We start from the raw sequence: 14,848 nt of genomic DNA, 5'->3' as shown, positions 1-14,848 counted from the left end.
TAGGAATTAAATAACATAGATAGATAACAAATTTAGGAAATAAGCAGGGATCGCCCCCGGGGTCACATGCATATCAATGCATTCTTCTTTCTTTATTTTAAGACACTTCACTGCCTGCAGGTAGAGTTCAGATAATCTGATGTATGAGGATGAGGTGCTGAACCTGGGGAAGCCTAGTCATCTAAAAAACTATTTTAAAGCTTTTTTTAAATTTCAAATATACATGATTTAGGTATTTTGACCAGCACGTATTACATTAGAAATACATTTAAAATAGTCTAAAATTTAATTACATTAATATTTAACATTTTCACCCAACATTAGTAAAAGGGGTCATTTAGGATAATCTATAGATGTCGGCCCCAGCTCTCCAAAACTTTAATAAAAATGTCCCTTTTACTCTTTCATAAAAATGACTGGACTCATGTCTTTAAAATCGACTAGGTAGTTAGGTGGCTCCTCAATCCAGGCCAGGTAGGTCCAGATTTTGCATTGCATTAGTTAGGTTCGGATCACCAATGTATGGTACCCAATTTAGACTTAAGATCTGAGGCAGATCTTGGATCATAAGACCCCAACCTCCAAGAATATATATAATCTCAAATTTTTAATAAAATATTCAACTCAAACTAAATGTTCTCTCAATCTAAAATTTAAAGCCCAACTCTTAGATTAGGTTGGGATACTTCTGAATTATTCCAGAATCTCAAAGTATCCCCTAATTTTCTTCTCTCGACTATGAAAATAAGTGATTCGATTTGATCCATTCCCTATTAAAATTTCAAATTCAACTTCTTTGATATCACCCCTTGAAAATCCTTTAACAAAATTTTGTTACTGTTTTAAACAAGAGTTTACGTTGGGAATTCAATCTCCATACATTGTAATTAACTATGAGGGCTTGCACTTGTAGGAGATTTAGAACCCCCATCAACTTTCAAAATTGATTTTCAAAACTTAATTGATATTTCTTTTGGGAGATCAAACTTGAAGAGATCATTATCGTCATAATCGTATGATTGTAAACGGATGATATTTTCTTTCTCCAGAGAGATTTATTATGTGTTAATATTAATATGAATATGAAATTAATGATCATTTTTATTTATTATAATGGTTCGACATTTGGTTGAATCTCATATGACCCTATAGGGTCATATGTAGTTCTCTCATAAATCAAACTACAATAGTCATAAGAAAGTTAACAATTTTGGATCTGAACCCATTAGGAAGTTCTATCTCCATCTTTTGAGGTAGTATAGCATCTCTAATGGTTTGTTCAGCTTCAAAATTGAAATCTAGACTTAGTCCCAAATTTCCCAAAAGAAATTTTCAAAACTCAAATCAGTCTCCTTTGGAAAAATTCAACCAACGACGATCATTATCGTCATGCCCGAATGATTATTAAATAATGATATCTTCTTTCTTATGGAAGATATATCATTTATTTATAAAGCTTTGGGCATGAAATTAATGATAATTATCCTAGAATGTCATCGTTAGAAATTAGACCGAACTCCATTTTGACTTTTTGAGATCATATGTAGTTCTCTCTTGAATCTAATTATGATATTCGAAGTAGGATTTGTAATCCAAGATTTGAACCCCATTTTAAAATGTTATTTCCACTTCCCGAAGTGGTACGACTTTTCTAACGAGACGTTCAATCTCAAAATTCAAATCTAAAGTCAATTTTAAATTTCCAAAGAAAATCGATGATTTTCAAAACCAATTTTTCAAAAATTTCACCAACAGTTTATTTTTTCTATTTATGTTTTTCCTCCTTGCTTTTTTCCCTCTTTTTTGATGTCAAAAGGGGGAGAATTGTAATGTTGGTGTATTAATTATATTATTGTTGTTTTGTTGTTATTTGTTGTTGTGTTATTATTTGTTTGTTGTTTACATATATATCATCAAAGGGAGAGTTTAGATAAAAGCAGCTTCTTGAAAATCCAAAAATATTAATATTTGTCAATATAAAAAATGCGGAGATTATTGCAAACCTGATCCAAGCACTGTGATTTTGATTATAACAAATATTATTGCGTCTATTATTACTTTCTCCTATTTCTATGATATTCTATTTTTGTTATGTGTGTACTAACATTTCAAAAAATTTGTCCACCGTTCACTTGCAATTCTAAACAGTTCAAGACTGGGTAGAATAGGATTACAGTCGATTTTTAATTTGTTATGTATTTTTTTCCTTCTTGAGTAATATCATATAATTTGGTGGATATCATTGCTGAGTAACCATTCACACATACAAGGGGAGAGAGAAAAATATTTTTTAAGAGAGGTTTTTTAGTTCATCATACTATACAATTTTGGCTTTGTATTGTACGACCTTATTTTGTACTGTACAACCTTGTTTCATATTGTATGATTTTAAATTGTACTGTACGATTTGTTATGCTCTGTCAAAACCCTAGCCGTCAGAGGTCAAGAAAGATAATAATTATGTGTTGATTGTATCATATAATTTTGTTCGTTCTATATGCCCTAATTAAAATCTTTCTTAATTTATCCATTGAAATCAGACAATAAAATCATGAATTATTATGACTGATTGTACTATACGATATAGTATGTACAATATGATTAATAGTGTAGAAAATTGGTCATCCCCAAGATCATATCAAACAAAGTCCATGATTTTGTATTGATTATACTGTACGATGTCCACAGTGCTGGACGATCGATAATATACAAAGTTGGTCATCCTTAGAGTCATCCCAAATAAACAAAAAATATATATATACTGCTCATACCGTATAATATTTTGATTGCACTTTATGAAATATTATAAAGGTTGAAGAATTCATCTGCACGACCTTGTTGGATGAGTCTGAATTATATTGATTGTACTGTATGATATGTGTATCGTACCGCATGAATATAAGATAGAACTCTTGAAAACTAGGGTTTCTTGAATCCCATTACTTAAGGTTTTCTAATACTTCCATTAGGAAATCTTTGACTGTTGAGGCTTCAGGAGAGAGCTTTATTGATCTTGTTCTCAAGATCTTCAGTTTTTTAATATTTTAACCATAACCTCTCATTTCCCTTTTCACTTATAGAAATGGAAAGAGTGGGGCAAATAATCCTCCTTGAACTTTCTCCCTATTATGTAAGCCTTCGTACAAGATGAAAGTTTGACCTTTCGCGTTTTAGAATTTGGGAGAGTTCACTGATGGATTCAAAATCAAAATCCTCCAAAAATATTCTTTTCAATATTAATTTGAGATCTATACCATCATATACTACCCCACAATATTCCCTTGTGGGCTAGTATAGGATGTGAAGATTTCATCTCTTCTCGAATTCATAACTAATCTTTGTATTCTATCATTATATGTCGGGTTGTAGTTCTTACAACACAACATATATCATAGAATTAAGATTTTGTTATAATTTTTAATTCTCCAAAATAAAATTTTCTTTCAAAAAATTATCTAATTCCAATCTTCTTCAATTCCAAAAAATCAAATCAAGCAATAATGGCTAGCTAGTTAATTTTCTGGTTTGATCAAGAGCTGATCTCTGAAGTGATTAATTTGGGCAACAAACATACTATTTGGGATGGATTTCAGTACCCTTGAGCTGTCGATGGATGGCTACAAGATAATTAACTTGGATCCTAGTATGGAAGTCCCCTCTGTACTGGAGTTAATTGTAGGGATGTGACCTATTTTGTCTTTGTCTTGTGATGAAGAAAAATAGCCTGAGCTGACTGTTGAGCCTCCCACTGTGGTTAATTCCATTTTTGAGGAAAGATCAAGTTTTGGGATCACATTTACTAGCAAAAATCAGTTGCCTTCTTATTCTTACCTTCTAATACCAACTAAAGCTATTCTTGCCTTCTTATTCTTCTCTTCAGCTCTACGTAAATCTCCTTCCCAAAACCATTCTTTTATGTATCTTACCTAATTTTTCTTCCATTACTTTGTGCAGGCTTAACTCAAATCTTCCACGATGGCCGACCAAATCAATCCACTTCCTCGGCCAACCAATGCGTACATTATGCGCAATTGAGGGACTTCATGTGCCCGCTGTCATGTGAGGAGTGCGCCATTGCATTTGGAAAATTTCCATTTGTGTGAACAATGTGCAAACTATTATGTGTTTTCCTTGGGTTCGAATTGCACCAAAAGGTTTGGCGAATTCCTCCAGTTCAACACTGTTTGACATCTTCCTCTGTACTTTCACTTCACCAAATGCTTCAATGAATCCGCTTCTATTTAAATTTTTAATTAAACGAGCTCCTTCTCCTTCAAGTATACCCCTTACAAAATCCCCTATAACTAGTGATTTTGTCCTGAAATGATATTATGGTAAACTTTCTCAATAGCTAAATATCCTCGAGTAATAAATCATATGATATACTTCATAATGCACAAAACCTTCTATAAACTAAGATTAATATTGATATATCAGTTAAAAATTATCTTGATTGGAAATTGAACGTCTCGGAAATATGAACCCAACAACACTAAATTCGACACAATCTGAGCTCAAATGAGTCCAAATTAAACACCCGAAATGCATTTGGAAGGTTTAATCTATAATTTGAATTACCAAATGGTTTTTAAACGTGACATGTTTATAGTCGAATTGAGCGGCTTGATGAGACGAATCCAATGAGCCCAAGATCACCGAATTCTAACATCACTAAGGCATACAAATGTCCATCAAACAATCCACGATCAAGGGATTCAACATCAGTCGTCCATCCAAGCCACTCCCAATATGCCCTTGATCTACCATCTATTTACGGGTCATGCCACTCTAGGAAATCTATAAATAGAGTCATCCTCCCTCTTGAATGGGAGGCTAAAAGGAAGAGAGCAAGAGAGAGATTAGAGATCGCTCTTGCCTCCTCACTCCTCAATCACCGTCTGAGTTCCGCTGGGCCACCACTGAAGGCACAGACTTACGTCGGACCACCACCTGAGGTCCGGACTTCCGCCGGACCACCACCTGAGGCCCGGACTTATGCCGAACCACCACTTGAAGCCTGAACTTTCGCCGAACCACCACCTGAGGCCCTGATTTCTGCCGGATCACCACTTGAGGCCCAGACTTCCTCCAGATCACCACTTGAGACCCAAACTTTTGCCGGACCACCACCTGATGATCAGACTTCTACTGGACCACCACTTGAGGCCCGGACTTCTGCCGGACTACCAGCTGAGACCCGAACTTATGTCGGGCCACCATTTGATGCCTAAAGTTCTACCAGAGTACCGCACTACTACAACAGTCTTTTTGACCCCGATCTTTGGCCAACTACAGTCTTTTGGACCTCTGCCTCCTGCCGATTATGGTCCTTACGACCTTTATTACCTACTACGATCCTTCCGACCTACATCGCTAGACAACAATCTTTCTAAACTCGGTCTTCTGCATACTATGGTCCTTCCGACCTACATCCCTGAAAGATGATCTTTTTCACCCTGATCTCCTACCTAATACAGTCTTTCCAACCTCTATCCTATCAACTATAGTCCTGCCGACCAAACAAACATGTCTATGTTGATTATTGTAACTCCCACCATGTAATCCACTCTATATGATGTACATTTGTGATATCAAGCCAAGGCCTTCTCCCTAAGAAGGGCCTCATTTGTAATTGACTGCAAATACTAGTGGATTCATTCAAATTGGGGCTAGGCCCCGTGATTTTTCCCCATTTTCAGGGGTTTCCACATAAAAACTCTAGTGTCTCTTATGAATGCTACACCCTCTTTCTTATCTGCTTGTGCGCTGGATCTTCGTACAATGCTAAGACACTAAACTTTATATTTTTCTACCGCCGCGAATACTCCATGACACAACAAATATAACTTAATCCCCTTAAATAAATATTTAACTTAGGTATATAAGGTACCCTTAGATGAAAAAATATGTGGCTACTGACAGGGATATTTCATTCAAGTCGAGTCTTATATCTCCTTTGACTAAGTAGATCAAAATAACATGATAACTTGGAATAAAAAAACCAAAAGATTTTGATATGACTCATCATCATTTTCCCTACCATCTATTTTAAGTGCAACATGATAAATTTCAAATCATAATACTGAATTTGCTATTATTATATACTTAGTATTCAATGTCTATATAATGATTAGGCTTAATTAGATGTTCTCTCTCATCACCATGAGGGATAATTAATTATATGGGCGCTTATGAAAAACCTAAAATCAAATTACAAAATCCTCACAAAAATTGACAATAAGCAATTGAATAGAAAGTCAATAAACTCTTATAAGCTAGAAGAAACTACTTTTCAAATAGAGAAAGAGTTGTATTTTTATCGAGTCAATCTTTTTGAGTTAGAAAATGTCGGAGCTATCTACCAATATCTTATGAATAAGATCTTCAAAGACCTTATATGATTGGCTTGGAGTCATAGAAGTATATTTTGATGATATGTTTATGAATAATTTGAATAAAATCACAATATATCTACCTTTTGAAAAAAATCTAGTCTAATGAGAAATGTTGTAGATGTATTTTGCTTTTTTTCTCCTTGTGTTATAAGCTTAGTCCTAGTACAAGAGGATAATAAAGCACAAAATCCTATTTAGTGTATATGATAGACAAGGGCATTATTTCACAAATAGAACAACATTAGCCTTAATATTCATAGAGTGAAAATTATGACCATATTTTCAAGCTCATGCCATTAGGGTCTACACCAATCACCTATTAAGAAATATCCTTAAAAATAAAAAAAATCATATAAGAGATCGATCAAATGGTCATTGGAGTTAAGAGGAGTTTGACATATATTTCTTGCCTCGGCCAAACATCAAGTCAAAAATACTCATTGACTTTATTGTCGAATTCAACATCCCTATCTATATTGAGCCACATATTCTTCCTCCCCCATCACCTCGTTGAGTGTATATGTTGATGGAGTTTTGAAAAGCTCTAGTGATATAGGGTTGAAATCTCACTTTTCTATCCACATTAATTAACTAGAATACAAACTCTGCTTAAAATTATCTACAACGAATATCATCAACAAGTATGAAGCTCTCTTATGCTGAATCTAAAACTTACAATCTACTATTAATTTCAAAACATCGTGATTCATATCAACTCTAAACTTTTAGCTTCTAAAGTCGAGATAGACTTTGATGCCCATAATTCATAAAGGAAATTTAAAAGTAAATAGCTCCAATGCACCGAATATGAGGCTGATAAATATTGCAGAGAACAATCAGCTACTATCATTAATAAATCATAAAGAATATCAAGCTTTTTTTTTTCTTTTTAAATGGGGGATAATAAAACCTTAAGCTCTTGGATAAAATGGTTAGGCTACATCTCTCCAAGATGATGAGAGGTAGATAGATGAAGATGATTACTTCGAATTTACAAGAATTCGACCCCCAGCCACTATACATTCCTCACCACTAACGAAACTCTACTAACCACACAAGGAAATAATAATAATAATAATAATTAAAAAATATATATTATATATTGAAAAACCAGCTCATAACCCCCATTTTATCATAGCCCCTTTTTTTTTTCTTTTAAAGGGCTAAAATAAAATAATAGCCACATATACAACTACTTGATCAGTGAGAAATTTGGCAGTACCCTGATTTTAATTTTAATTTTTTTTTTTCTCCTCATTTTTAGACGGGTGGGCGTGAATCCATACTTTAAAAACTGGGTGAATGAACGTACAGGCCTTCAGTGAGCTCCATCAGTTCCACTGCAGCTTACAGTGCTTGATCTGTCAACCATCCTCACATTGTATTGTTCATAAACCCTGGCTCTGTTCCCTGCCCACCATTGCTCTGCTTGTTTTTCACTGAATCTCTTCCGGCTGGGTCAAATTTAACAAAAGTTGATTGATTAAATATATCAACAGGATCATTGAGCATTTAAAATAAAATATTATCATACAACAACAACAATAACATCAAGCCTTTATCCCACTACATGGGATCGGCTACATGAATCATTTTTCTTCATAGTGTTCTGTTAAGAATCAAAATCTCATTTAGATGATCTAAATAAAAAATGTTGTATTAACATCATTAATATTTTATTAGTATTATTTATGGAAATAAAACCTATGGCAGCTAATCAATTCATAAGTGACTAAACTAATCAATTTATAAGTATTTACTTAGGTTAATAAAGGTTCAATTAGAATCTTTATTAAGATCAACAAGAATTTATTACTATTTAATCATAATAATTAAGCATTGGGTAATGCACGAATCAATGAATTACTCATAATAATTAAAGTTATTTATTTATAATGATTGATTACGAAATAATTAGTTCCAGATGAGTAGTCTGGCCATTATTACTATTGAACTTCAACTTCCAAGTATTCTCCAGTTTACCCGGGGTTGCACACTACGTGGTTTAAAATGGGAAAAGGATTCCCCTTCTTACTATAACATATTTTGAGATATCACGCATTCTCTTGCAATCTTCTTTTTCATCTTCCTTCTTTTACTGTACTGCTTCTCGAGATTTTTTTTTTTTCAGTTTTGAGAAGGCAATTGAAGAGTCTGCATCAAAGAGTACTACGATCATTCCCTTCAGGGAATAAAGAAAGAGCTAGTTAGGCACACTAAAGCTTTTGCTAACCTCAAAATTCTACTTGGCTAATCAACATCGTAGTAGTTTTAGTGGTTGCTTAATGATTATTTAAGGTTGATAAATCAAATCTTAAAAGTCTATTTTCATTGTATATGATAATCATGCGCATTGATATTGATTTATTTTATTTTATAGTTTTTTTTTTTACAATTTATTTAATGTGGCAATTTCTATGATAATGATGCCTAAAAGAATGTATGTATTCTATAATGCTTTAATTATCTTGATTAGTTTAAAATTTGAATCTATTCTTGGCTATGAACCTAAATGTCTAATAGAAATTGAACCTAATCTTGATGAATATCAAATATTTAATTTTTTAGAATAAATTCTTTTTCTAGCCAAAAAAATGAAGCAAATCTAAAAATCATACTTACTGGATATATAAATTGGGTACGCGAAAGTCTGAGGTTTCCAGTTATTTAATATAATATGTAAATAATGATGAAATTTATGTGAATAGGATATGTTAAATAGTATATTAATTTTCTCGATTAGTTTTGTTTATTGCTTACGTTGTAAAAGATGATTTGATTCAAGTCTTATCAAATTCCCTAGTTTAGGATTTTCCTACTCACGGTATTCAACAATGTGGTATGTTTCCCTCCGGGTTGGCATTTAACACTATAGTTGGGTCGGTGCTTCGATAAAATCCATTGACTTTTTTCCTTATTCAGTGGTTGTTGAGTTTCCTTCCATATACGATTTTGTTTTTTGTCGGGTTGTTGCGTGTTACTTATTTGTTGATTGGTTTTCTGCTATATGCAATTTTCTATTGAAGCAGAGATGCACAAAAATTATTATCCATATATGATTTTTTACTATAGTTGGACCCAAAAATTGGATGATTGAGAGATTGGAAGAACCTAGACATGCGGCAAATGCTGGAACTGGGATTGAAAACTTGCTTATTTTGATGCAATCTGAAATTTTTGAAGTTGATACTTGCAATTAGGCTAGATTTATATGATTTTTTTAAAACTATAAATTTTGGGTCATTCTTTATTATAAATTGGGCCTTTCGGCTTGTAAAAAAAATCATCCTATTGCTTAATAAAATTCAAATTTCCATTTAAATTTCTGTGTTGTTACGTGAATTCTCCGATAAGTGTAAATTTTCAGGAGAAACTTCTTGTACTAGTGTGAAGCCTAATCTTCTATTTGGTGACTTCTATTTTTGTTTTTTTTTTCATCTATTTATAATACTAATGATTATGCACGTGTGATTTAAATTTAGTTAAGTCGCTATAATCTGATTTTCCTTCTTATGGGTTGAATCCTAATCATTGTGTGGTTTATTGAAATTTTGGATTTCTTATAGAATTTCAGTATTCGGTATGTTTTAAATTATCATTTGGAGTAACTTTTACATACGTTGTACTTAGCATAAAAATTATTGCAGTTATTTTCCTGAGTTTGTGGGCTACAAATTAATCCTGTGTTCTTGAGAATCTCATCCTCGATTTGGATGAAGTTAAAACATAAACCATAAGTTATTCTGCATCAAATACTCTAATTAAATATTAATTAAATTTTAGTTTGATTAGTTAAATTTCTATAATTATTTAACTGGAAAGTTGCTAATTAATTAGTGATTATGATGGTAACTTAAAATAATTACGGCATGAATAAACTTTCATCATGATAATTAGTAATTAGATGAATTATTTGAGATAATTACATACATATATAAAGGTTATGTGTCCTATTTTGATTTTTTAATTTTTCTAATTTTGCTTTGCAAAAAGAAAATAAGTAGATTATGCGAAGATTCCTTTATTTTATGAGAAAACAAAAATGAAATAAAATAAAACATAAAAATAAAACAAAACAAAATAGATGAAAACAAAAAATAAATTCAAATATGACATAAGCATCTAATTTTGTTATGTTACGTAACAGATGCTTCAAGAAAGGCAATGTTAAAATTAGATATGCTTACTGCTTACCTGAATCGAACCCGCTTGAGATCTTTAACACCACCTGGCAAAGAAATTAGTGTGATATAAACGCCTGGTTCATCTTGCTCAACCCATTCAGACTCTTGATTGGTATCTCCATCGGTCAATTTGCTTCCATTCTTTGTTGTTTCAGAATGACCACCTCTGCTTCGATGGCCAATGGAACTAGCTGCACTAGTAGCTATTAGTCCATTTGAACAGTTTGAATCTGGCTCGGGATTACCGTTGAAGTTACCCATTTGCTCAATAGAAGCAGCAGAGATGTCATTGATAGCTGCAATAGAGCTCAACGATGTCAAGGAAGAAAGTTTACTGTTTTTGGTTGCTCCAACGGGTAGTCTTTCAGCCAAATCTTTCAACTGCACCAATCACAAAAAGTAAATACTTGGACTGGATGAATGTGGACACAAATGAAGAGAACATAAGATCAATGTACAATGTAATAAAGGTAGAATTAGGTTATTGGGAAGTAGACCTCTATCTGTTTATAAGACATCTGATTAAGTGAAAGAGCTAGAGGGTAAGTCCTGTGATCTAGGTTGAAAAGTCGATAGATTTTTGTTGTATTGTCAAAAGTGTTAGACGCACTCATAACTACATAATGTTTTAAATGCCAGGCGCCACCCTAGGCACTTGCCTGAGTATAATTTGGCTCTTAAAAATTCACGATATTTTACTTGATATCCCTATTTAAATTACTATAAATACTAGTGAACAGTACACAGTAGGTGAAATAAAAAATTTTCAAGTTTCCTTTCCACTTTCCAAGACCTTAATAAGTAATGCTAACAAAGAACTCAAAATATATATATATAAATGGCTTAAAAATTAAAACTAGTTAACCTTATAGCTAGCATAGTCTATAGATTATCTAATATTTGCTGTTATTTAATCCATCATCATTCATTATTTTCTCCCTTATTAGTTGCATCCCTCCATCTCTTCTATCTTGGTAGACTCAAGCTCTTATTTCTCAAGGTTTACTAATCAAGAACTTGAATGTCAACTTATTTCCTACAGCGTATTCCTGTTTCTCCAACTATTATTGCGCTTTCTATATCAGCAAATCAAATTTTCATCATCCAAAACTACTTGTGCATTTTAAGTATTGATACTCATATGTAAGCTCATGGCAAGGCATTCTTGTTGACCTGTATACATGAGCCAAAAAGAAAAAAAAAAAAAATTCTCTCGTACCTGTACAATGACAGCTAACACGATCGAAATCCCGCAAATCTTGCGAAATCGGACATCCAACGCACGATCCCGCGTGGCTCATTGCACATCGACGTCGTTTCACACACGATCTTTGTATGTCGCCTTTCGTCGTTAAAAGGCCGAATGAAGGAAGCTCTTGGGATGAATCTCTCTCGCTCTACTCCCTCGTTCGACTTCGACCTTCAACGACTTTCCCTTCCTTCGAATCGGAGGCTACAACAGGTTGATCGGAAGGAACAAAGGAGCTCACCTGTTTGCTTCTCCAACCTTTTCGTAGCTGTTCGGCTTCACTCGATCGTTGACTTTCCCTTCCTGTCGGGATCGGAAGTCACAACATTTTGATCGGAACCAACAACTGGAGCCCGCCGGCTGCGAAGATAACTTTCTCTCGGTCGTGCGCTTCTTCGGCCTCTTTGATGTTGCTCGACTTCACCTGCTCGACGACTTTCCATTCCTGTTGGATCGGAAGTTACATTTTGATCGGAAGCACAAACGGGAGTTCGCTTGCGGTGAAGATAACTTTCTCCCCTTTGAGTTGCTTCTCCGGATCCTCCTTTGCTGTTCAACTTCGCTGCTTCGACGACGTTTCCTTCCTGTCGGGTTCGGAAGTTACGACATTTTGTTCGGGAGATACAACGGGAGCTCGCGTTGCTTCTTCGACTCTTCGTGGCCGTGCGACGTTGCTCCTTCAACGACCTTCCCTTACTGTCGGATCAGAGGTTAAGACATTTTGATCGGGTGCAAGAACGGAAGCTGCTCACTGTGAAGGCAACTTTCTCCCTTACCTTCTTCGGCCAAATCCCTGTTACCAAACAGCCTTTAGGGCTGTTTTTGTTATATTGTTATTATTATTATTATTATTAAATGTTTTAATAATGATAATAATAATCATTAATATAATTAGTTATATTTAACTATGTTTAATTATAATTAATTATATTATTATAATTAATTATAATTACTTAATTTAATTATATATTAATTATTTTTAAATGATAATTAATTAATAAAAATAATTAGTTATAATTAATTAATTTTAATTATAATTAGTTATCTAATTTAATTAATTATTAATAATTATAATTGATTATAATTAATTAAGTTAATTATAAATTAATATTTTTAATTATAATTAATCGATATTTATCATAATTAATTATAATTAATTAAATTTAATTATAATTAATTATTTTAATTATTATTAATTATAATTAGTTGAAAAAAAAAGAATAAAAAAACGGAATCCTCCTTTTGCCTCGATCCACGAGCCACCGCCAGAGTCGCCAAGGTATAACTCCAATCCCGTTCTCGACGTTTGCAGCGGACCGGGGAACCACTTATACGCGCTCTTGTAGCACGGTAGGAGGGAGCCCGGTGCGAAGCATACGACGAGGCGGGTAAGCCTATACACGCTCTTGTAGCGTGGTGGGGAACAGTCCTCGACCCGACCTCGACACCGACACCGCCGACGACTGCTACGAAAGGTATGATGGTCCAAAATCCCATTCTCGACGTTTGCAGCGGACCGGAGAACCACCTATACGCGCTCTTGTAGCACGGTAGGAGGGAGCCCGGTGCGACGCATACGACGAGGTGGGAAGCCCTATACTACGCTCTGTAGCGTGGTGGGGAGTCACTGCTGTTCTGGTACGTCACTGCTGTTCTGCTGCACGGGTACTGTTGAAGGCCCCATACACGCTCTTGTAGCGTGGTGGGATGAAAATTTGTACGGCTGCGGTGTCTAAGGACACCTACCATACACGCTCTAGTAGCGTGGTGGGAAGGCCCAGCTCCCCTATTTTCCCCCAAATGGGGGATATGCCGGGGTGTTGCCGAAATTTTCACTGAAATCTACAAAGGCTTGAACAATTTGAAAATCTTATTGGGCAACAATATAGAAGATCTGTATTGGAACAGAAATGCACAGAAATTTGAAACTAAAAGTGCAGAGGACCTGTACTCGAATAAAAATGTACAGAACTTGAACTAAAATGAGCAGAGGACCTGTACAAGAACAGAGGACTTGTGGACCTAAATCAGAATCAAAATTCAAATGATTTCTAAAATTCAAGTCCAAATAAAATCAAGACAGAACTGAGGATCAAATTCAAGTGAAATGAAATCAAATTGGGACCAAAATCGAATAATTTGAACATTTAATTAAACTCAAATTCAGATCATTGAACACAAATTGAACTTGCAAGAACTTCAAAGGACCCTGGACAATCAAATTGAACTTGAACGAGTACTCAAATTGAACCAAACTTGAGCTCGAATGGAGTCAAAAATCAAGAGGGAACAAGAAATCCAGATAAGAATTGCACTTGAGCCGGCCAAAGAACTTGAATCCATTCTTGAACTCGGGCTATACGACATCAAGTGGGGACTTGTAAACTTTGATGAATTCAAGTCTGAATGAAACTGAATTTGGACCAAAACACATGCAAAGATCAAAGTTTGGATCACACACGGGAAACTCAAACTACAAGACCTTGAATATAACGAACTCCTACAATAGTTCCTACGAGGTCAAATGCACCACACTTTCAAGACAACGAGGGAGATTCAAGCATGGTTGAACTTTGAAATCGGGTCCGATGGAATACATAGAATTGGGACTTTGGGTGAATGAACCAATCAGAGTCTAAATGCACAGTTCTCTAAATTAACAAGTTACAAGCGGGGGAATGAATCCCTGTGGACACGAAAGATGTGTTAATTCCTACAATAATCCCTACAATTGCCTGTTGATTGAGAAGGTAATATGGAGACCAGCAATCAAAGATCCATCTTCTACAAACAAATTCAATATGCCACCTGAGATTGGTGAAGGTGGACACAATACTGATGTCAAATGGTCTCCTACAATACCTTCGGGAAGGTCGTAGTGAGTACAACAGTCCCCTGCAAATGGCTACAAAGCAACTTGTGGATAACAACAGTGTATTGTATAACGAATCACTGTGGACACGAGTGCAAATATCACCTACGACAGCAGTGATAAAAATCTAAAAGTACATCGGGTACAA

The 14,848-nt window shown here is 34.5% G+C and overlaps 1 protein-coding gene across 1 annotated transcript in view; it reads right to left on the bottom strand.

Annotated features, from left to right (window-relative positions):
• Positions 1 to 7,291: 7,291 nt before the first annotated feature.
• Positions 7,292 to 14,848, bottom strand: part of LOC110109304 (PH, RCC1 and FYVE domains-containing protein 1) — a 47,936-nt gene continuing 40,379 nt past the window's right edge. Inside the window, exons 8-9 of the mRNA XM_020840311.2 lie at positions 10,590 to 10,960; positions 7,292 to 7,849 (exon numbers count right to left, since the gene is read on the bottom strand). Of these exons, the coding sequence (XP_020695970.1) occupies positions 7,714 to 7,849; positions 10,590 to 10,960 (507 nt within the window). The 3' untranslated portion in view covers positions 7,292 to 7,713. The remainder of the gene's footprint in view (positions 7,850 to 10,589; positions 10,961 to 14,848) is intronic.

This window comes from Dendrobium catenatum, unplaced genomic scaffold (genome assembly GCF_001605985.2).
Source record: "Dendrobium catenatum unplaced genomic scaffold, ASM160598v2 fragScaff_scaffold_703, whole genome shotgun sequence".
NCBI classification, from domain to species: domain Eukaryota; kingdom Viridiplantae; phylum Streptophyta; class Magnoliopsida; order Asparagales; family Orchidaceae; genus Dendrobium; species Dendrobium catenatum.
The sequence above is the reverse complement of the archived record's forward strand: the minus strand, read 5'-3'. Positions and strand labels throughout refer to the sequence as shown.